Raw genomic sequence first — 25551 nt, 5'->3', positions numbered from 1 at the left:
GGATGGAATGTCCTATAAATCAATACCTATTAAATCCAACTTGTCTATTGTGTCATTTAAGACCATTGTTGCCTTATTGATTTTTTGTCTGGATGATATGTTCATTGATGTAAGTGCGGTGTCAAAAGTTCCCTACTATTGTTGTATTATTGTCAGTTTCTCCTTTTAAGTCTGTTAATATCTGCTTTATATTATTTAGGTTCTCCTGTATTGGATACATATATCTAAATGAATATAATATCTTCTTATATTGATCTATTTATTGTTATATAATGCCCTTCTTTTTCTTTTGTTATAGGCTTTGTTTTAAAGTCTATTTGTCTGATATGAGTATTGCTATCCTTTCTTTCTTGTCATTTCTGTTTGCATGAAATCTTTTTCTACCCTCTCACTTCCAATCTGTGTGTGTCTTTAGCTCTGTGGTGAATCTCTTGTATACCATATATATGGGTCTCATTATCTTATCCGGTCAGCTACTCTGTGTCTTTTTTTTTTTTTCTTTACTGGAGTGTAGTTGATTTATAATGTTGTATTAGTTTCTGCTGTACAGCAAAGTGAACGCTGGACTGGAAGAAACACAAGCTGGAATCAAGATTGCCGGGAGAAATATCAATAACCTCAGATATGCAGATGACACCACCCTTATGGCAGAAAGTGAAGAGGAACTAAAGACCCTCTTGATGAAAGTGAAAGAGGAGAGTGAAAAAGTTGGCTTAAAGCTCAACATTCAGGAAACGAAGATCATGGCATCTGGTCCCATCACTCTATGGGAAATAGATGGGGAAACAGTGGAAACCGTGTCAGACTTTCTTTTTTTGGGCTCCAAAATCACTGCAGATGGTGACTGCAGCCATGAAATTAAAAGATGCTTACTCCTTGGAAGAAAAGTTATGACCAACCTAGATAGCATATTCAACTATAAAACACTGATGAAAGAAATCAAAGAGGACACTAATAGATGGAGAAATATACCACGTTCATGGATCGGAAGAATCAATATAGTGAAAATGAGTATACTACCCAAAGCAATTTACAAATTCAATGCAATCCCTATCAAGCTACCAGCCACATTTTTCACAGAACTAGAACAAATCATTTCAAGATTTGTATGGAAATACAAAAAACCTCGAATAGCCAAAGCAATCTTGAGAAAGAAGAATGGAACTGGAGGAATCAACTTGCCTGACTTCAGGCTCTACTACAAAGCCACAGTCATCAAGACAGTATGGTACTGGCACAAAGACAGACATATAGATCAATGGAACAAAATAGAAAGCCCAGAGATAAATCCACACACATATGGACACCTTATCTTTGACAAAGGAGGCAAGAATATACAATGGAGTAAAGACAATCTCTTTAACAAGTGGTGCTGGGAAAACTGGTCAACCACTTGTAAAAGAATGAAACTAGATCACTTTCTAACAACCCACACAAAAATAAACTCAAAATGGATTAAAGATCTAAATCTAAGACCAGAAACTATAAAACTCCTAGGGGAGAACATAGGCAAAACACTCTCAGACATAAATCACAGCAGGATCCTCTATGATCCACCTCCCAGAATTCTGGAAATAAAAGCAAAAATAAACAAATGGGATCTAATTAAAATTAAAAGCTTCTGTACAACAAAGGAAAATATAAGCAAGGGGAAAAGACAGCCTTCTGAATGGGAGAAAATAATAGCAAATGAAGCAACTGACAAACAACTAATCTCAAAAATATACAAACAACTTCTGCAGCTCAATTCCAGAAAAATAAACGACCCAATCAAAAAATGGGCCAAAGAACTAAATAGACATTTCTCCAAAGAAGACATACGGGTGGCTAACAAACACATGAAAAGATGCTCAACATCACTCATTATTAGAGAAATGCAAATCAAAACCACAATGAGGTACCCCTTCACACCAGTCAGAATGGCTGCGATCCAAAAATCTGCAAGCAATAAATGCTGGAGAGGGTGTGGAGAAAAGGGAACCCTCCTACACTGTTGGTGGGAATGCAAACTAGTACAGCCACTATGGAGAACAGTGTGGAGATTCCTTAAAAAATTGCAAATAGAACTACCTTATGACCCAGCAATCCCACTTCTGGGCATACACACCGAGGAAACCAGAATTGAAAGAGACACATGTACCCCAATGTTCATCACAGCACTGTTTATAATAGCTAGGACATGGAAACAACCTAGATGTCCATCAGCAGATGAATGGATAAGAAAGCTGTGGTACATATACACAATGGAGTATTACTCAGCCATTAAAAAGAATTCATTTGAATCAGTTCTGATGAGATGGATGAAACTGGAGCCGATTATACAGAGTGAAGTAAGCCAGAAAGAAAAACACCAATACAGTATACTAACACATATATATGGAATTTAGGAAGATGGCAATGATGACCCTGTATGCAAGACAGGGAAAGAGACACAGATGTGTATAATGGACTTTTGGACTCAGAGGGAGAGGGAGAGGGTGGGATGATTTGGGAGAATGACATTCTAACATGTATACTATCATGTAAGAATTGAATCGCCAGTCTATGTCTGATGCAGGATACAGCATGCTTGGAGCTGGTGCATGGGGATGACCCAGAGAGATGTTGTGGGGAGGGAGGTGGGAGGGGGGTTCATGTTTGGGAACACATGTAAGAATTAAAGATTTTAAAATTAAAAAAAAAAAAAGCAGAGACATTACTTTGCCGACTAAGGTCCGTCTAGTTAAGGCTATGGTTTTTCCTGTGGTCATGTATGGATGTGAGAGTTGGACTGTGAAGAAGGCTAAGCACCGAAGAATTGATGCTTTTGAATTGTGGTGTTGGAGAAGACTCTTGAGAGTCCCTTGGACTGCAAGGAGATCCAACCAGTCCATTCTGAAGATCAGCCCTGGGATTTCTTTGGAAGGAATGATGCTAAAGCTGAAGCTCCAGGACTTTGGCCACCTCATGCAAAGAGTTGACTCATTGGAAAAGACTCTGATGCTGGGAGGGATTGGGGGCAGGAGGAGAAGGGGACGACAGAAGATGAGATGGCTGGATGGCATCACTGACTCGATGGACGTGAGTCTGAGTGAAATCTGGGAGCTGGTGATGGACAGGGAGGCCTGGCATGCTGCAATTCATGGGGTCGCAAAGAGTCAGACACGACTGAGCGACTGAACTGAACTGATATACCTACTCCAGATTTTTTTCCCATATAGGTCATTACAGAGTATTGAGAAGAGTTCCCTGTGCTATACAGTAGGCACCGTATTTGATTGGGGCACTTATTCCATTGGCATTTAAAGTAATTATTTATAGGTATGTCGTTATTGCCATTTTATTACTTCTTTTCCAGTTATTTTTGTAGTTATCTGTTCATTTCTTCTGTTTCTTCCCTTATCGATTGATGATTTTCTTTAATGGTATGGTCCTTTCTTTTTAGTTTAGTTTTTTTTTAATCTGTGGTAGATTTCTAATAGGTGGTTACCATCAGGTTCCTATATGTTGACCTATAATGTACTTGTTTTAAACTGGTAGTCATATAAGTTCAACCACATTCTAAAATATCTACATTTTAAAATCCTCTTCCCCTAACATCTCTGTCTCTATAAAGTTGCTTCTGTGGGAGCATCCCTATGCAATCTACATGGACCCAGTGGCTTTGGTGGGAGAGCTGAATCTGATGTGAGCAGGAGTCACACCTTCCCCCCGGGTGTGCTGGCAGCTATCACCATGGTAGAAGGTGGGGCTAGAGATGGAATGGCTAGAGCCAGGGCTTCTCCTATGCTCAATGGCCATCACCACCCCATTGAGGGCAGAGTTGGTGCCCAAGGTACTGGAGCAAAAGCCCTGAGGATCAGGTCCTAGCTGGTTCTGTTTCAAGCGTGTGCTTTCCCTCTGGCAATGGCACCTCTGCCCTAATAGAGAGCAGCACTGAACAACAGGGCCTAGCAGAGGACTGCGGGACAGGCCAGGGTAAGTGCTGAGACCATCCTAGCAAGTTAGTCAGAGCCCTAGGCAATTTTCAGGCTGTTTCCTCACGTGCATGCTGGTAATGGCTTCCTTCTCCTTGTTCAGAGGCAGGGATGTGTCCAAGGCAGCTTCCTTCTCTCTAAGAGTAAACACTCTTCTTGGTGGCAGCAGCCTTTGCAGCAATGCACTGCACTGGAGCAAGAGAAGCTGGAGTGGGCCCCCTGCCAGGCTGGGGAACAGGCTGTGGCAGTTGCGGGAAACCAGCCAGAACCCCAGGTAGTTTGCAGTCTGTTTCCTCTGCCTTGTTCCATGACAGTAAGCAAGTATGCATGTGCTTTATGAGCAGAGTGTTGGTTTCTTACAGCCCTCTGCTAAGTCCCAATGGTTTTCAAACCAGCTAAGGGGGCTGTCTTCCTGGAGTCATGCCCAACATGTGTCTTTAACCCATCATTCTCAAGGAGGATCCTTGAGACTGTGAAATCCCCCTCCTCTTGTGTGTCCCTTACTAGAGGCACTTGTCCTGGCCAGATTGCATTTCTTCCATTCCTACCCAACTCTGTGCATTCTTTGTAACCTTGGTTGTAGATGAGCCATAAAGGTCCCAGATTGTTTTCAGCAAGAGTTGTTTCACATGTAGATGTCTTTCGATGTGTTCATGGAAGAAGGTGAACTCAGAATCCTCACACTCTGCCATCTTGATCTCCTACCCATCTGCCCCTGGCTTTCCATGAGAGACAAGATGATGATCCTTCATTTTTTCCCTTTGGACTTTCTAAGAATATTTCCATAGTAAAAGGTTGTTATTATCATTGTTGTTTTAGTGGTGATCATACCGTCTGTCTAAGACTTCAGTTTGCAACAATGTACCTATAGCTGAAGAGTTCAAATCCCAGCAAAGGACAGGTGATAAAGGTTAGGAATAGCGAGAATGTCCTGAGGTAGATCTCTGAGGTTTTCATTTTCACAGACCCATTTTTGTGCAGCATGTATAAATCATCTACCATTCAATTCAGTTCAGTTGCTCAGTCGTGACTGACACTTTGCGACCCCAGGAATCGCAGCATGCCAGGCCTCGCTGTCCATCACCATCTCCTGGAGTTCACTCAAACTCATGTCCATCGAGTCGGTGATGTCATCCAGCCATCTCATCCTCTGTCGTCCCCTTCTCCTCCTGCCCCCAATCCCTCCCAGCATTAGAGTCTTTTCTAATGAGTCAACTCTTCGCATGAGGTGGCCAAAGTACTGGAGTTTCAGCTTTAGCATCATTCCTTCCAAAGAACACCCAGGGCTGATCTCCTTTAGAATGGACTGGTTGGATCTCCTAGCAGTCCAAGGGACTCTCAAGAGTCTTCTCCAACACCACAGTTCAAAAGCATCAATTCTTCGGCACTCAGCTTTCTTCATAGTCCAACTCTCACATCCATACATGACCACTGGGAAAACCATGGCCTTGACTAGACGGACCTTTGTTGGCAAAGTAATGTCTCTGCTTTTCAATATGCTATCTAGGTTGATCGTAACTTTTCTTCCAAGGAGTAAGCATCTTTTAATTTCATGGCTGCAGTCACCATCTGCAGTGATTTTGGAGCACCAAAAAAATAAAGTCTGACACTGTTTCTACTGTTTCCCCATCTATTTCCCATGAAGTGATGGGACCAGATGCCATGATCTTCATTTTCTAAATGTTGAGCTTTAAGCCAACTTTTTCACTCTCCTCTTTCACTTTCATCAAGAGGCTTTTTAGTTCCTCTTCACTTTCTGCCATAAGGGTGGTGTCATCTGTATATCTGAGGTTATTAATAGTAAATGTGACATGAATTTAGCCATTCATCCTTTTTGCTGTTGCAGAACTTAGAGCTTCTTCCTGGGCTATGGCTTTGAGAAGGCAATGCAAACACAGATATTGCAATAAATTAATTTGCAATAGAGATAGATTTAAACATTTAAAAATTCTTAAAAGAATATTTGATTTGGGTTGAGAGGGAGTTGACTTGATTTTCTTAGAGGCTCTAAAGAAGAGTGAATGTGAATGATTGGGCAAACCAGCGTCTTTATAAGGTGGTTTTTAAATTACATTGCTTGGAGTGTTTACCATTTATTTACTTGACTTTTACCCTTGCATGAAAAGCCAGGAGGAAATATGTCTTAATAAAGACTTAGGATACTTTGGTTTCAGAAGCTGGTGACCCAGTGAATGGGGAATTAGGACTTAGGTATTATCTATCCCAGATTTAGAAAGTCAGGGAGGTGAGGTTATAACTAGTGAAAACTTGTTTTCAAGATTCCGTTCACTCTGAAAGTTGGGGTTTTGCATGAGAAAACCCCCAAACAATAATATTTTAGTCCCCCAATGAAAGATTGGGAAATGCAAATGTATAAATGATAGATCTTTCTCTTTTCCAATTTTGCATTCCTTGATTTAAAATCTTATATTACACTGATGAGTTAGGATTCACTTCAGAGCATGTTTAAAATTCAAAATGTGACTTGATTTTTAAATCTTTGATTTACATACTTTCAGGAACCCATTTATTATAGAAAGCGAGAACAGCTGTGTTCTCCCTCGGGGTGGTTGTTTCAGTCAAATCCTTTTAAAACATGAATTAGGAAGATTAGGATTTAATCTTTGTTTCTTCCAAGAACAAAAAAAATCTCATTATACAGTTAATATACTCCTGGTCCAGAATGTGTTATCAGAAAGTCCGTATTGTCTACTTTTTAATCAATGGTATATTTATAACTTTAAGAGTATTTTGTAGTTACATCAGGAAACCTGAAAGATTTGCTGTTTTTATTTTTCCAAATTCACTGAATTTAGGGAACTATAAGGTGATGAACCTATCACTGAGCTGTTTGGTGAGTATTTTTGCCACAAGCTACTAGAAAGAAAGGAACCATTACCGAAAGTAGGAAGAATAATTTGTGGGTTAGCTATTATGTGATAGTAATCACAATGTCTTGGTAAGAAATTAAGCACCAAGTTAATCAATAGTGATGGTACTCAAGTTTTGTAAAAGGTATTTTATAACAAAATGTTGGCATTAAAGAAACGTTTGCAATTTACAGAAGTCTAAACTATTTTTAAAGCCCATATGGGCAGCTGAAGATGTATTTGTCCCATGTGAGTACTGGAGGTGGGTGGAGATAACAAGTAGCTTGCCACACCAAAGAGACTATGGCATACATGGAAAGTTGTCTTTTAAAAATGGAAAAAGTCCAATCAAGGAGAATGGGTAAGCTTGTAAATTAAGCAGGTCATGTGTAAACTGTCTTTTAGGCAGGTCGAAAAGAGAAAAATTGGTGAAATTCTTTAAAATCAGTCATAAGTTTTTAAGTTACTCAAAAGCGGGCAGTTTACTGTGTCTGTTTGGTGATGATGGTACAATGAACTTGAGAGAAAATTAATGTTAATGATCTATTTGTCTAATAAAAAAGATATTAGAGGAACATGCTAATAACTCTATAATTTGCCTCCTGAAATTGATGACCAGGTTAAATTGTAATAAATGAACAGATAATCTAGGTGCAATTAACAAATTAAATATAGACAAGTTAGAACTATATAACATTCTTCTATATTTTGAAGGAATTCAAAGTAAAGTTTTAGTTGTAGACTAATAAGGCAGTTAAGTATAAATTAGATTGACATGTACACACTACTATTATATTTAAAATAAAATGCCCTTCCATGAAAAAGTAAAATTAATTAATAACATGACTTTTGGTTTGGAAATAAGGTTTGGAAATCCTTTTTTCTACTTGATCAGCAGTATATATTCAGCAATATGAATTTAAGTAAGGTTAAGGGTTATCCTATGGGAGTCAAATTTGAAATAAAAATTATGCACTATTAGATAAAGGATATTTCTGAGTCAGGGAAGGACAGTGAAGTTATAAAATCTAAGTCTTGCCAATACATTTGTTAACCTGAAAAGTTATGCTTGGTTCAGATTTTTCTGTAGAAAAATATTGACTTATTCTGGAATTTTATTTTCAGCCATTGATGAGAGCATTACATACAAATGAAAGTTGAAAGTGTTAGTTGCTCAGTCATATAGCCTACTCTGTATGACCCCATGGACTATAGCCCACCAGGCTTCTCTGCCCTGGGATGCTGCAGGCAAGAATACTGAAGTAGGTAGCCATTCCATTCTCCAGGGGATCTTCCCGAACCAGGAATTAAACCCAGGTCTCCTGCATTGCAGGCAGATTCTTTACCATCTGAGCCACACATACAGATAGGATCCCAAATAAAGAAGAAGGAAAAAAAGACTTGTAGATTCTTGGGTCTTTTGTGTTGTGTGTTGTTTACATGGTGGTTTTCAAGTACAGGTGCTGTGATTGGGTTGTCCAAGTCGGAGAGTTTAAAGGTAATATTTTGCTGGTGGAATGTAAGAATTTTAATGACGCCCCTACCTACAGTAGGTTAGGTATTCTCTCACTATCACTACCATTTTACTAATGTGTAAATTGTATATAGTCAACTGCTTTATTCTAAAAAGAGTCTGGCCCTTTGGCATGCACCAGAGACAACATTTGCTGTATGAGATCGTTTCTGATAGCAGGATCAGCTAAGCCCATTTAATGTGGGTGATCCAGTAGAATATGGACTACCCATTTGGGTTACAGTTGTTCTAACAAAGCGTGTGTGGAGAGTCAAGGGAATTTGTATGCTTTCTTTTAGATAAATGTGATATTGTCTTACATGATTTATTTTCCTTCATTTAAAACTTTGATACAAAATGTTTGTGTTCTTCCCTTTCTTCTCTCCCTGCCCCCTCAGAATAATATAGCCGATCCAGAAGAGCTCTTCACGAAATTAGAACGCATTGGAAAAGGCTCCTTTGGAGAAGTTTTCAAAGGAATTGATAACCGTAGCCAGCAGGTGGTTGCTATTAAAATCATAGACCTTGAGGAAGCCGAAGATGAAATTGAAGACATTCAGCAAGAAATAACGGTTTTGAGTCAGTGCGACAGCTCATACGTAACGAAATACTATGGATCATATTTAAAGGTAATGTGTGCACTGGATCATTTAGGTCATGAGGTACTTTCATTATGAGTATTTCTTTCTTTTTTTAATTCTGTTTTTTGAAAGGCAGTGTCTTAAATTAGGATTTGGCAGCCTTCGGCCTTCAGGCAGAATCTAGCTCCATTTGTAGGGCCAAAATAGATTTAGATTTAGCAGCTGTGTCCTGAATACATCCAGTACTCAGCTGTACCGTTTTTCCACACCTGAACTTTTGGGTTGATAGAGGAGCAGAAAGGCAGCTGAGCCTTGACACATAACCTTTGTCAGGAAAGAGCTTTCTTCCTGGACTTTCACACATTACTCTCAATGGCCCAGTCTATCTCAACCTCAGAATTGATGGCATATGTATTGTAAGTATGTCACTTGTTCCATTAAGTTATGGTGGTTATTTACACAGCTCTCCCTCCCTCTAGATTGTGAGCTTCTTGATATCAGGGAGTTTAGTTCAACCTGTCATGTTTTCACATCACATAGCACAGGGCATGGCACACCTTCAGCACATGGTAAATACTTGTTGAAATGTAATTAAATAGAATAATATCTAACCCCACCACCAAAAAAGTTGGATTTTTAGTTTCCAGGGTTATAGAATTAACAGACACCTAAAATTCCAGCAGGTGGAGGTATTTCTGCATCACAGAAAACTCTTTGGTGAGTTCTTGGGTTCCAGAGTTAGAGTCAAGATTTGTATCTATTGAAATATAAACAATAAATAATTAGAAAAATCTAGCTTAGATTAGAGTTTAAATTATTTTAAAATTTAAAAATATATCCCCATATTGATATTTTTCAGAGGAAGGCAGTATTAGTTAGATCTTTGATTTTCAGGGCTTATAAGAGGGAAGGGTTTTTTTTGTTTATTTGCTTGTCTATCTCTAGGCCAGAAGGGTGTGTTTATAACCCATTAGGCTCTTGGCCTGCACAAAAGTTAATGCTGTCTTTTTATCCTTTTATGTTCTGCTGGGATAAACTGTATTAGTTAATACTCATATAGATATTCATTATCAATTTCCCTGGCTTTTTATAGAGCCTAATATTTTTTTGTTTTTGGCCAAGCTGTGTGGCTTGCAGGATTGCACCCTAGCCCCTGTCAGTAGAAGTGCAGAGTCCTAACCACTGAACCGCCAGGGAATTCCCAACAGAGGCTAATTTAGTCTAAGAGTATGTGAATTAGGTGACTGTGGAATTAACGCATAGTAGAATGAATCATTAAATAACCAGTCACTGTGTGTCACACTGTACTAGGTTATGGAGATGTAAAAGTGAACAGCTCCTGCCTTTGAAGAGCTTACAATCCCATTTTGTGCTACAATGGTGTGGATTTTGTGACTGAATGCATACAAGGCCCAAGGTGCCATTTGCATAAATAAGCAAATGGTCACTTCTATCATTTTTTCCCATTATGGTATGAAGGAAAGACTCACAGGAGGCAGTAATACTGCTAGTAACTCATATCCAATATACTTTGGAGTGTTAGCCATTACTCTGTTTTACTGTGTACATAATTACTTGATTCTTTGTGGTGTACTTTGCTTTCATATTCTTTCCTAAAAAGCTTATTTAGCAGGTCAGATTCCTTGTTTCAGTATCCTATTGGCCTTCAGTCTCAGTAGTTTTAGGTCCCCTTTCTAGTTCCCGTGGTTGTAGGCAGCCCAGGAAATTTGGTGGTGGTGGTAATGGTGGTGTGTGTGTGTGCACACATGCTCATTCTGGTTTACTCCTTATAATTTCAGATCCACTCTGGAGCAAATCTGAACACTTGCTATTTTTAGGCATCTGTACCAGATAAGCTACTTTTGGTAACTGACTCAAAATATTAAGTAAGCCCTATTTAAAATGTGTACTGACATGGTATTGACTTTTACTGGTTGCTTTTGCTGTGCTGTGCTGTGCTGTGCTTAGTCACTCAATTGTGTCTGACTCTTTGTTTCCCCATGGATTATAGCCCATCAGATTCCTCTGCCCATGGGATTTTCCAGGCAAGAATACTGGAGTGAGTTGCCATGCCCTTCTCCAGGGAATCTTTCCAACCCAGAAATTGAACGAGGGTCTCCTGCATTGCAGGTGGATTTATTACAAGCTGAGCTACCAGGGAAGCCCCATTGGTTGCTTACAACCTTTATTTGTAGTCAATACTCCCATGGAAAATGAATTGTAACTCGGTTTGCATTATTTATTCCTAAGATTTCACATTTTAAAAAATTTCCCTCATAGTATGCACGTACCAGTCATCCCCCAAATACTTAATCTTTTAACTAATATAACTGATAGTCTGTTTTCTCCAAATCTTGATTGCAGAATATTTTTAGGCCAGTTTAGGATACAGAACTCTTATCCAAGATGTCTTCTTAAAGAATTAAACTGCATTATTTTTATCTCTTTAACCGATCATTAAAGTACATTATGAGAAAGACTACTTTGAAGAACATGTTAATTCATGATAAAATTATAGAAATTCAGATGGCTGGTATTGATTATTTGTGTCTAGATTATTTGTACACAGACATACACACATATTGTCTCATTATGGGTATATGTATATACACAGAGAGCAAAAGAATTATAATTTTATAACTCTTTAATACTGTTTATTTAAATTACTTTCTTAAATCAACCCCTTGTTTATTTTCCATTTATATTAAGACATAGTGTGACTTTTCAGGCTTGCTTTTTTTTAAAAATTAAAATCACATCAAATATAACAGGGTTTGGCTTGGTGCAGTCAATGTAACTCAAGGCTACATCCTCTAAGTACCGTCAGAGAACTGCATTATCAGTTGACTTCTGTTCTTATTGTGGCCCATCCTTGCATTTCAGATAACATGGGGGATTTTGTGAGTCAAGCTAATTGAATAAAGTAGGATACTGGGTTCTTCTCAGGTTGTCCTAATACAGGATATAACCAGGACCTCACTGTAAGCTGGAGGAAAAGTTATTGCATTTGAGAGAAAATTATATGCTCTCTGAAACTGTATATAGTTGTAGTGCTTTTCGTGAGACTTGCAAAAATGTACTGGGTATTCATTTTGACTGAGCTCACTGTATAACTTTGTTTTTAAAAACAAGAGTAAAAACCAGATAAACACATCAGTATGACCGCAGTATTTTCCTTTAATTTTAGTTCAGTGCAGATTTTCTTGACAGACAAAGTTAGTCTTTATGAAGGGTGCTAAAATAAGCAAACCCTTCCCTTCTGATCTCATAATATTGGAAGAATCTTTTATAATCTTTAAATATTTTTCTAGTTCGATGTAAATCTTAAAATGAAGGTCACTCAGGCATTGAATAGAATTTGAATCATGCCTTTATGTGCTGCTGAAAATTGCTTTTAGATTTCTGTTTATGTTGAGGATATATGCCCCCCTCCATATACCACAACTCCTGATATTTATTTTTTAAAAAAGAATTGAGTGATTGAGGTAAAATATTCCAGAATAGGATCTGTACACAGCTTTCTTATTATTTTTCCTGAGACTTTTGTGTGTGCTTATTCCCAATGTATGGTGAATGTTTCTGGAATATTTCTGGAATTTTCTTTAGATTAAAAAAAATTTAGTTTTCTGGTGCAACTTGAAGGAAATTGAGAGGGAAATATTTCCTCCTTTTTCAGTGTTTTTTTTTTTTTCACTCAAAATAAGAATCGTTTTAAATTTCCTATAATACACCTATAAGAAGCCTCATATTAGACTCAATGCAGCAGATATTTATTAATTGGGTACCTCCTCTGTGTCTTCCTCTCACTCTGCATTTTCACCCTCATCCATCTCATCTACTTTATTCTGACAGTTTTTAGATTCCTGTCTCTGGTTTCAGCCTCTCACCTTAGCTCCAGATAGGTGGATCTAACTTCCCTCATATCTCCCACTTATCTGTGAGTAGGTTTATCAAGTATACTAATCCCCAAACTGGGGAGTAGCATTTAAAATGGGTCTTGAGTATGATTTTGATAGGGGTTGGAATATGAGAATATGGTCAATCTGATTTCAGTATTGACCATCTGGTGATGTCCATGTGTAGAGTCCTCTCTTGTGTTGTTGGAAGAGGGTGTTTGCTATGACCAGTGCGTTCTCTTGGCAAAACTCTATTAGCCTTTGCCCTGCTTCATTCTGTACTCCAAGGCCAAATTTCCTGTACTCCAGGTGTTTCTTGACTTCCTACTTTTGCATTCCAGTCCCCTATTATGTAAAGGACATCTTTTTTGGGTGTTAGTTCTAGAAGGTTTTGTAGGTCTTCAGAGAACCGTCCAACTTCTTCAGCATTACTGGTCAGGGCATAGACTTGGATTACTGTGATAGTGAATGGTTTGCCTTGGAAATGAACAGAGATCATTCTGTCATTTTTGAGATTGCACCCAAGTACTTCATTTTGGACTCTCTTTGTTGACTATGATGGCTACTTTATTTCTTCTAAGGGATTCTTGCCCACAGTAGTAGATGTAATAGTCATCTGAGTTAAATTCACCCATTCCAGTCCATTTTAGTTCGCTGATTCCTAAAATGTTGACATTCACTCTTGTCATCTCCTGTTTGACCACTTCCAATTTTCCTTGATTCATGGACCTAACATTCCAGGTTCCTATGCAATATTGCTCTTTACAGCATCGGACTTTACTTCCATCACCAGTCACAGCTACAACTGGGCACTGTTTTTGCTTTGGCTCCATCTCTTCATTCTTTCTGGAGTTATTTCTCCACTGATCTCCAGTAGCATATTGGGCACCTACCAACCTGGGGAGTTCATCTTTCAGTGTCCTATGTTTTCGCCATTTCATACTGTTCATGGGGTTCTCAAGGCAAGAATACTGAAGTGATTTGCCATTCCCATCTCACACACTAGCAAAGTAATGCTCAAAATTCTCCAAGCCAGGCTTCAACAGTAGATGAACCATGAACTTCCAGATGTTCAAGCTGGATTTAGAAAAGGCAGAGGAACCAGAGATCAAATTGCCAACATCTGTTGGATCATCAAAGAAGTGAGAGAGTTCCAGAAAAACATCTACTTCTGCTTTATTAACTCTGCCAAAGCCTTTGATGTATGGATCACAACAAACTCTGGAAAATTCTTAAAGAGATAGGAATACCAGACCACCTGACCTGCTTCCTGAGAAATCTGTATGCAGGTCAAGAAGCAACACTTAGAACTAGACATGGAACAACAGACTGGTTCCAGATTGGGAAAGGAGTATGTCGAGGCTGTATATTGTCACCCTGCTTATTTAATTTATATGCAGAGTACATCATGAGAAATGCTGGGCTGGAGGAAGCACAAGCTGGAATCAAGATTGTTGGGAGAAATATCAATAACCTCAGATATGCAAATGACACCACACTTATGGCAGAAAGCAAAGAACTAAAGAGCCTCTTGATGAAAGTGAAAGAGGAGATTGAAAAAGTTGGCTTAAAGCTCAGCATTCAGAAAGCTTAAGATCATGGCATCTGGTCCCATCACTTCATGGCGAATAGATGAGGAAACAGTAACAGACTTCATTTTGGGGGGTTTCCAAAATCACTACAGATGGTGACTGCAGCCATGAAATTAAAAGATGCTTGCTCCTTGGAAGAAAAGTTATGACCAACCTAGACAGCATATTAAAAAGCAGAGACATTACTTTTCCAACAAGGGTCCATCTAGTCAAAGCTTTGGTTTGTCCAATAGTCGTGTATGGATGTGAGAGTTGGAGTATAAAGAAAGCTGAGCGTCATAGAATTGATGCTTTTGAACTGTGGTGTCGAGGAAGACTCTTGAAATTCCCTTGGACAGCAAGGAGATCCCACCAATCTATCCTAAAGGGAATCAGTCCTGAATATTCATTGGAAGGACTGATGCTGAAGCTGAAACTCCAGTACTTTGGCCACCTGATGCAAATAACTGACTCACTGGAAAAGACCCTGATGCTGGGAAAGATCGAAGGTGGGAGGAGAAGGGGACAGCAGAGGATGAGATGGTTGGATGGCATCACTGACTCAAAGGACATGAGTTTGAGTGGGCTCTGGGAGTTGATGATGGACAGGGAAGCCTGGCATGCTGCAGTCCATGGGGTTGCAAAGAGTCCGACATGACTGAGCAGCTGAACTGAACTGAACTGGGATATGAGACTGGGGTATAGACAAGGCATTCTTGACTGGAAAAAAATCTCAGATGGTAAAATTCTGGCAAGGTGATCTCTACTATTCCTTGCAGCTCTCTAAAATTTTACATTCTGTCTCTTTTTTTTTTTTTACTGTAGTGGAATATGCATCACAAAAGTTATCATTTTAACCCTTTTAAATGTACAGTTCTGTGGCATTTCATACACTCCAGTGACTGTGTGGCCATCTCTACCATTCATCTTCAGAATGCTTTCACCTTCCTCAACCAAAGCTCTATACCCGTTAATCTGTAACTCCCCATTCTCTCCTCACCATAGTCCTTAGTAACCACCATTCTAATTTCTGTCTTTAGTTTCCCTACCCTAGACTCCTCAGATCAGTGGGATCATACAACATTTGCCCAGTGGTGACTTGTTTATCTTACTTGCATATGCTGGTTCATGTGGTCAGTGTTAGATTTGGCTATTTGCTTCATAGACCAACCTGCTTAATTCAACATACACTTGATCTGTGTTCATGTATATGAACTTGATCTATGATCTGTTATCTTGAAAATACATATCATGGGTATTGTACATGTTCTTTTCTTTTAAATTTTTGTTTTTCTGTGAACAAATGAATCCCAAGGTCCACAGTAGCATTTCTGCCCCCTTTGGCCAAATGTTTGCTTTAGTGGCACACAGTGGCGTTCAAAGGCCCCATGGGGTAATAGAGCTGATACTCCAGACACCAGTGATTTGTTAAAACTAGACTCCAGCTTCTCCCCGGTAAACAGTATAACTCTGAAGTACTTACTCTTTAGGTTTTCTGCATTTTGGAACAGAGAGCCATTTCCTGACCCCTAACTTACCACCCATGTTGATGCAGGACTTTACACTTACTCTTTCCAACCCATTGCTAAAACGTGTGGGTCGTTTTATAATTGGAAAAGTGGCATTTTCCCTGCAGGGACTTCCTATGCTTAAATGTGCCGGATATATGGTTATGGTTTAGAGCCACTTGGCTCGTTTGGATTTGTAAACCACTATGTAGATATCATCTTAGGCTTTTAAATTATTTAAGAATAAACCAAATATTTGCATTCTCAAATGCAAACATCTTTTACCAGAAATCAAAGGTAATAGTTGTAGTTCTCCAGAAGAATACAAACACAGGATCTGGGATTTTTGGTCAGCTTTGGTTTGTGATTGGTGTTTTCATTAAGACCCATTGTGGACAAGGAAAGCATCCGTGAGTAGGCAGGAGCCCCACTAGCTTGCCGTTCCTGCCTGTGCCCAGTCATACTTTGCTTCAGTTCCTCTGCCTGCCTCACAGTCGTCTGAATGTCCAGACATAGAACCATCCTCCAGCGACACTTGTCTGCAGAAGTGACGGTCAGAAGGAAGCACCCAGAAAACCTATGAGACAGCTCTGCTTCCCTGCCTGTTTAGGAAGAGTCCTAGTTCCACCAAATAGCTCACTTGCAAAGAGGAAGCATTTTCAGACCTGGAAGTTGCTTAGTCATAAGGTTAATGACATTTTTAAGCTTTCTATGAATACTTTTTAGTGACGAACAGACAGTTGGTAAGTCTCTGTTTTCAATTGGTACCAAAAAAAAAAAAAAAGCCACACATTGTTTTTAACTTGGAAAACAGATGCTCTCATTCACACAGAACTGCAAAACAGATAAACATGTTTTGTAAGATCTTTTAATTTTTCTTTGAAATGTCACGTGCATGGGGAGCAATCTGAATTCATGAGGTAGAATGTAGTACTTATTAGAAACAAACTGTGGCAAAAGACAAGCTTCTCAGGCTGTATGGCATTGTGAGGAACGATTCAGTTATCATGTTCTGAGAGCTGCATGAATCCCTCCTGGAACTCTTCTGCCCTCTCACTGTAATGGGGATTCATTTTCTCTCGTTCCTACTATAGATGCTACTCTCTCTCCTAAGCTCAAGCTAGCTTGTTGTGACAGGAGAGAGCGGGTGTCAAGATGGGTATTGTTCCTCTCTCTCTTAGACATCCTACATAGTGTCAACATCTTAATTTAACTGAACCTTCCTTCCCCAGTCCCTAACTCTCGGCCACAGCCTATTCCCCACACTACAGTGTCCCCTAAACACCCATCATCATTTTACTGGAGTCCATTCTCTGCCATCATAAAGCCCCAGAGACACTTGGAAATTTTGAATGGAACTCCTACTTCCCAAGGATTTTAGAGTTTCAGGACTACCAGCAATAGCTTGAGAATCTATCCTGCAAGTGGGACTGGAAAGGTGAGAAATGTGTTCCCGGAATCCCAACATGAAGCAAGACACTGAATCCACTTTTCCCCTAGAAACATTGTTATGGTATAAATAGTTTCTCTGGTGTTCTTGCAGGTATACTATGGATACCTTTGTGTTAAATTGTCTTTTGGAGGGGACTGCTCCAGGAACCTAGGCATTATTTTTATGGCAAAATGCTTGCTTTCCAAATCCCAAACATCTTTCTTTAAAAAGATGGACTTTTGGAATACAATCCATTCACAGCTTGGCTATTTGCCAGTATAATAAAACCAACCATTCCGCTTCCAGTCAATTCTGTGGTCCTAAAAAAATTCAGAGAATACCACTCATGAAATGTTATGGGGAGAGAGAGATGTCTCCAGTATTTCAAACTGTAGCTGAAAGAAAATTTAATGATTTCCAAATTTTGTCTGATACAACTGAATAGTGTGTGTGTGTCCACACCTGTTTTATAATTCAAATATGTGTGTTCCCTCTATGAGCTCCATTTCCTATTGTACAACTTACAATGAAGTTAATTTTACCTGGATTAATCATCATGCTCTTCAAGCTACACATTCCCTTTCTCTTATCCATTTACCTTGGGGGAGAGGGGGCTACAGTGTTCTTACTAGTGTCTACATGTGTACAAAAAAATGCCCATTAATCGTGGCTGATAAAAGTTGTAAAGTAGATTAAAACAAAAACTAAAATAAGGTATAGTACCCAGTGTCCTCAAACTCTCAAATCACATGGGAAGCACTCAGAAGCCCCATTCAGAATTTCTACAAGTCTGCATTTACCTCCTCATTCATTTCCTTTCAGCAGCATCATTCAAAATAATAATTTAAAGCTATGGGTTTTTTTTTCTAACTTTTATTAAAGTTGCTAATAGTTCGACAATAAGCAACAATAATGTGTCATTTCTAATATTTAGCTATATCATACATTCAATAGGTTTCAGGGAGAGTCAAGACTTAGGACTTGACTCTTATTTGTAATAGTCTATGGAAAAATATATTGAGTTCCAAACAACTAATTTTAAACCTATATTTTAGAACCAGTACATTAGTATGTCAGATTGGACATTTATGCTATGCTATGTTATTTGGCTCAGGTTTATAATTATTAAGCTATTTCATGGTTTTCACAGGGTTCAAAATTATGGATAATAATGGAATACCTGGGTGGCGGTTCAGCGCTGGATCTTGTAAGTATTTTTAAGCAATTACACACACACATCCATACTTTCACTTTTCTCTTTTAATTGGAGTGAGCATTGGCTTTTGGGCGAGCTAAGTGGTTGCTTTAGTTAATATGTTCACTGTCTTCAGTACTGCTACTCTTAACATAGATTCCGCTGTATTGCAGGTTCTCCACATTGCTGGCGTTCTTAAAGTATATAAGAAATGCAAACAGCGTAATAAAATTCCCTCCAAATTAGGAATGAGTGTGTGAGAGTTGCCATCAGTTTCATGTTTTACTTTACATGTTTATCCCTGAGAAGACTGAGCGTTCTTAGATTTTTGAAGAGATATCATCCAGATAACTGTTTTTAAATGTGGTTCTTGGGTTTTGACCAAGAAGCCCTACAGACCCAGCTCTCTGCAGAGTTCTCTCTGCCTCTCCATAGGTGACTTGGAAGTGTGATGGCATTTTTGTCACAATGACTTGGAAATGCCACAGCCATTTTAGCAGACCAGGCTGCTAAAATCCTGCAGTGTGAGGGAAAAGTTCTAATAAATGAAGATGTGTTTGTGCACAAAATGTTATTGAGAAACACTGGTTGTCTTCCCCCAAGTGGTGTGATTCTATCAGTGTTGTCCCTCCCTCTTTAAAATTTTTATTAATATGACATTGTATTTAAAATGCAATATGAATGACTAGAGACAACTTTGTGTAATAGAATGACTGCTGGGCTGGCCTATGGGAGTTTGAGTTTGTAGGGCTGCCTCAGTTTATAACTAAGTCTGTGACTGTGAGCCAGACACATAAATCCTTGGACTTGACGTCCTATAAAATGAAGTTGCACTAAGTTGTCTTCCATCTTTAATATTATATGACTTTTATATAATATGCTCTGCCTTTGAAATTGGAGTCTGCTGTTTCTAAAAATAAAGTGTTTTGATGATTAAGATCACCGAGTAATGTTTTAATTCTTATTTTTTTAAAGTAGAAATGAATTTTTCTGACTGAAAATGATCAAATATTTTTTAAAGCCTTTAATATTGAATGCCAGTACTTGCAAAGTTTCAAATAATCCTATGAACAGAAATGACCATAAGCGATTTTTCCTTCCTTTAGACAGAACCATATTTAAACCATTCAAAAGAAATGGTAATTAAACTTGATGGAGAGCCGCATCTTCTAGGAATTCATCTCAGTTTAATCAGTTGCTGAGTTAGGCCATCCTTCCTTGTATCTAATCTAATTCTTAGATCCTAAAGCTCCATTTCATTTTTTTTTCTTTCTCTCTCCTGTCTAGTGAGAGAACATAACTGGTATTTCTTTGGCTGATAGTCCTTCATGCATATGGAGTCAGGTCTCATTCTCACCATTAAATGATCTCAGCTCTATTTGTCATGTAGTTTGATTAAACAATAGTTTATTCATTAGCTCCATAAGAAGCCTCACAATTGCTCTAGCAGCCTCCTCCTACTTTTTAAATATTAAGAATCCTTTCCAAATTTATCACAGTTACCTTAACTGGCCCCCCAAAATGTTTACCATGTCACTTCCCTGCTTTGTAGGCATTGGCAAGACCAGTGCACTGCTTTCCTCAGAATCTCTGATAGCAACAGGAAGCAGTGGACAGTGGCCCAGCCCTAACTAATACAATCTGTGTCCCCCAAGAGTAGCTGGGGCAGTTTTATGAAACCTCTGAATGAAATGATTTTGAGATCTTAATCTCATTCTGAGCTCTGCCTAAGTCAAAAAATAACAATTAGCATAAATTCAATGAACTTGAAATGTTTCTAGCTGTGTAGTGGCTAAAAATCAAGAGACCTAGATCTTATTCCCAATTCTGCCATTGACTAGCTGGCTAATATTGGGCAGACTATTTAACCTGTGCCTCAGATGTTCAAATAAGAAATTAGATGAGTAATCTCTCTAGTTTTCTTTTTTCTAGCTTTAACACTTAATACTATTGTGATTTAATTATAAACTTCATTGACTCGACTTTGTACGGAGAGCAAATGATGAGAATACACTTTCTTCATTTAGGAGAATGCTATCGTTTGGAGGAATCTAAGAAAGGATCAGGGTTAGAGGAGGGCACTGCTATCAGGGACAAGAGAAATTAAAAGGAATGCTGGGCAAAAAGTGTTCATCCCATTAAACTGGTGCCTGATAGCGTAATATGATTATGACCAGTAATTATGTTCAACACTATATAGTATATGGACCTTCCCCAAAGGCTCAGCTGGTAAAGAACCAGCCTGTCAATGTAGAAGGTACAAGAGATGCGGGTTCAATCCCTGGGTCGGGAAGATCCCCTGGTGAAGGAAATGGCAACCTACTCCAGTATTCTTCCCTGGAGAATCCCATGGACAGAGGAGTCTGGCGGGCTGCAGTCCATGGGGTTGCAAAGAATAAGACACACCTTAGCAACTGAAAACAACTATATACCTCAAGATTTCCTCCCATTCTTACAAAAAAATTAGTTGTGTGTGAACAGACTTTGAGCATAATGTACATTATTTTATTGAATTGATTATACCTCACTTGTTTCCAATAAAAATTGCAGTGGCTTACAACAAAAACACATATAATAAGGTTAAGAGAATAAAACATGAGCACCAGGGGAAAAAGTTGGAAACGATATGCTAACCATAAGAGAAAGCATAGCAAAACATGCTGTATTAGGGATTGGCTGGAAGTCAGAGGAGTATGGGAGAACACCCCCAAGCCTGCAAATGTCCCTCTCGAATATGGTCAGTTGACAGCAAAGGCACAGCATACAAAGCCAGCACCCTGTCCTGGGGTAGATGTGTTAGCTATTAGAGACATGGTAAAGTCTTCAGTCTTTGGAGAGAAGCTCCATTGTGCACTCTAAGGACAGTGGACCAGGATCTTGGCATCATCTCTCCCAAGGTTACATTGGAAATTTTTAAAAAGCAACCTCTATTCCATCTATTTACTTTCCTTCTCTTTCCAGCTCCTTTTTTTCTCCTCTTCTGATCATTATCATCATGGCTAAGGAAACATTTTAACCACAAGGTTTGGGATAGTTTTCTGTCTGACATGAACAAGAAAAACCCAACTCTGCCACCACCCCACTCCCATTTCCCTGCCACGGAAGTGCCCTTCCCATCCTCCTCCAGTACCCAGTTAAGTGAGATTGCATTGAATTTTAAACTGGACCTAAGTATACCAGATAAGCTAATGTGTCTGTAGAACCACTTTTCCGTTTGTTTTTACTTAAGTATATTTTTAAAATTCTGTATTATTCAGACCACTTTTAGAAATCTTTCAGAATGATAGCTAGTACCTTTAATATGGACCTTGCCCAATTTTCTAAGTGACTGAGAATATACCTCCTCTGGCCCTGTCAACATTTTATAATCAATGATACTAAAGTACTAGTCTTAAGTAGTATTACTTGACATTTATCTTTAAGTTCTTTGGTAGTACCTCAGAATTTCATTACCAGCAATCAATAAAATAATATACCATTTTCACCTTTTAGATGACTTTAATCACTGGTGTTTAAATAGATACTTTGGGGTGGAAGTTGATACATTTGAAAGTAAATAGATAATGTTACCTAGGAAAGGCACCTACTGAACTATAAACATCCCTGAAGTATACTATATATCCAGAGCATAGTTAATATTAAATAGTGAGACCGAAGTATGGGTTCTATTTTAAGCTGTTAAATCTCAACATGAAAGTGCCCTTTATTCAGAATAAATATGGCATTCATGAAAGATGAAATACAGAAGGTGCCAAAGAGCTGTGAATCCCTCCCAGTGTGAGGCAGAGTGGGCAATGTTTGATTTTCACCACCTCTTCCCTCCTTCCAGCAAACAGAGCTCTACCTCAGCTCTGACTTTAGATTCCCACCCTTTCCTGTAATAATATTATACAGTCCACTGTTTGTGCTTTATGAGGTACCAGAATTTTAAAATAACCATTTATTTTAAAGAGAGATTTTCAGATATTCCATTACAAATTCTCCTGAAACTTAATCATTGCTTTCCTTGTATTGCAGTTGAAACCACTGGCTTTAGTACAGGGATGGGGAAAGAAAGAGAAATGTGTTACATTTATTTGAAAAACTATATCCCTCCATGATTTGAATTTCTTTTTACAATGAAAGCTTGAATAGTTTAATTATTATATTCCTAGCTAAAACTTAAATCTGAGTCTCCAAAAAGTCTCTGCTTTATAATGTTTTTGAAATATGTAAATGTTAAGAACGGTGCTACAGCTGACCCATATGATCAAATTGGGTTGCTGCAGAAATCTTATGGACCATCTGATCTAAAAATCAGTTCAGTGTAAATATTTAATGTTTTAAACAGCAAATGCCAAAATTTAAGTAGTTGATATATTTTTTCTACCTGTCATTACTTAAGCATGTTCCTTAGATCTTTAATGTAAATATTTAAGAACCTCAAGATTAGAAGCTAATATATAGTTACATTATCTTTCAAGATTAAATCTAATCATTAAAATCTAATCATTGAAAACCCTTTTAGCCCTTTGACTTAACTCTCTTCACCCTTAAGAATTTTCTCATTTGTTTAAATACTGGCTTAATAAACAGAACTGTTTCATTATATATAAGCAATTCCCTTATTTCAAAGATAATGTTAAGTTTGAACCTTATTGTTTCAAACTTTTACATGTGTGTGCGTGTGTTTTCCCCTAAGCTGCGAGCTGGTCCATTTGATGAGTTCCAGATTGCTACCATGCTAAAGGAAATTTTGAAAGGTCTGGACTACCTGCATTCTGAAAAGAAAATTCACCGAGACATAAAAGGTATACAGAAGTCTAATATGAACCTGAGAAAAATAGATGCATTCTGAGGAAGCTGAGGTTTTTTTCGTTTCCTTTTCCCTCTTAGCTGCCAACGTCTTGCTCTCAGAGCAAGGAGATGTGAAACTTGCTGACTTTGGAGTGGCTGGCCAGCTGACGGATACACAAATTAAAAGAAATACCTTTGTGGGAACACCATTTTGGATGGCTCCTGAAGTTATCCAGCAGTCAGCTTATGACTCAAAAGTGAAGTGTTACCTATAAACTATTTTGTTTTTAATATTGTTTTACATAGCATCCTATCCTATTTAATAAACTGCCTCAATTCTCCTTCCTCTTAGAGTATTTCTATAACTAGAGCCATGTCAAATTTTGCTGCTAAATCATAAGTTCCCTAGATGCTGGTAATACTGAATATTTGGATCTTCCCTTCAATGACCTTCCATCCTACTTGGAATACAATGCAAAGTCCTTACTACCACGTACATGGCTGTCTGCTGTCTGGCCCTTGTCTACCTCTGCCTCATCGCCTACCACTCTCCTCCATTTTCTACCCATTTCAGCCACAGTGGCCTCTTTACTGGTCCATAAACACAGCAAGTCCCCTCTGGCCTCAGGACCTTTGCACTTGCCTCTCCCTCTAACTGGAATAACTTTCCTCTCAATCAGGTCTCGGCTTAAATATTACTGACACAGAACAGTCTTCCCTAGCCATCCCATGCAAATTTGTAGCCCTTTTACCTTGTCATTCGTTATTCCATTATCCTGATTTTGTATTTTCTTCACAGAACTTAATACCATCTGACATCCTATTGTTTATTCATTTATCTTTCTCTTCTACTAGAACATAAGCCTCTTGAGAGCAGGAATTTTTGTCTGGTTTAGTCACCACCCGAATTCTCAGTGCTTGGAATGCGGTGCCTGGCACAAAGTAGGGAATTTGATACTTTTCTTAAAAAATGAATTCCATCAAAAAGTTATTAACACCACATTTCTTGAGACATTTTAATATTGTATGACCATGAGACTCCATGGGTTATTTTGTGGCAGAATGTTAGAATGGAATTTCAAGGTAATTGTTCTTTCCTCCTTACCTTAGGCTGACATTTGGTCACTGGGAATTACTGCTATTGAACTAGCCAAGGGAGAACCACCTAACTCTGACATGCATCCAATGAGAGTTCTGTTTCTTATTCCAAAAAACAATCCTCCAACTCTTGTCGGGGACTTTACTAAATCCTTTAAGGAGTTTATTGATGCTTGCCTGAACAAAGATCCATCATTTGTGAGTATATGTGCTATGACCGTTGTTTTCTGTGATCAGATATACATAGAGCCAGTGTGGTTTGTTCAACAGTAAGGAATACAATGCCTGTGGAAACTGTCTACAGACCATCCAGGAACCTGACTGTCCCGTCTGTGTAGCTAATTTTGTTCAGTTGTTGACAAGATCCGTAGTTCCTTCCCTCCTTGCCCTGCATCTTCTCTTTTTGCTATGTTCCCTAGCATCTTCCTCATTCTGTTGATCATTTCCTATTTCAAGGGGAAATAAAGTTCATTTTCTAGGATGTCATTAAGAAAGTATAACTATGCACAATGATTCTTATTCAACTCTTTTCATTTTTCATGAAAAGTTGTTGGTGTTTCACGATTTTTTAATGTTCAGAAATTCCAACATGAAGTTGTATACTTTTCCTGAAGTCTAGTGAACTCCGTTCATTTAGTTGGCAAATTTGATTACAGTTTTTTTTTTGTTTTTAAAATAAAGTTGCCTGATAACTGTGAGAAACTAAAATATACAAGAACTATCTCTAAATTGGATGTAACTATCGTAGGTTACTAATGAATATTCTGATATTAATAAAATATTAGGGAGGAAATATCCCCCACAACACATGATATTTTTATTTAGGTGCAATATGACTTAATGTGTGATGGAGAAGGGATTAATATGGGGGTCATATGATGTGTGCAGATAATAAGAAAGTTATAGCCTTGCTAGTTTTCATCCTTTTTATTCCAATTTACAGTAAATATAATAAAAGTATTTTAATGCACGATCTTGTTTTAAAATTTTTATGTAATTATCGAAGTCCTATCATGTGTTTCTCTACTTTGAAGAAAGCCCTGCCTGCCTGTTTGCTGGTACATAGGCCACCTTTTGCCACTGGATTTTAGCAAATTGATACCAAAGCAGTGAATTTAATTTGGTTGCCTTGAGCCACTTCGGAAATAGAATTAG

At 38.3% G+C, this 25551-nt stretch overlaps 1 protein-coding gene across 1 annotated transcript in view; it reads left to right on the top strand.

The window, feature by feature from the left end:
- The window catches only part of STK26 (serine/threonine protein kinase 26), a 72536-nt gene that overhangs the window by 41976 nt on the left and 5009 nt on the right, over positions 1-25551 (top strand). The window contains exons 3-7 of the mRNA XM_018044258.1: positions 8738-8968; positions 18478-18534; positions 23204-23312; positions 23398-23555; positions 24409-24594. Coding sequence (XP_017899747.1) covers positions 8738-8968; positions 18478-18534; positions 23204-23312; positions 23398-23555; positions 24409-24594 — 741 coding nt within the window. The remainder of the gene's footprint in view (positions 1-8737; positions 8969-18477; positions 18535-23203; positions 23313-23397; positions 23556-24408; positions 24595-25551) is intronic.

Source organism: Capra hircus (assembly GCF_001704415.2).
Source record: "Capra hircus breed San Clemente chromosome X unlocalized genomic scaffold, ASM170441v1, whole genome shotgun sequence".
NCBI classification, from domain to species: domain Eukaryota; kingdom Metazoa; phylum Chordata; class Mammalia; order Artiodactyla; family Bovidae; genus Capra; species Capra hircus.
This window is presented reverse-complemented; position numbering and strand designations above follow the sequence as displayed.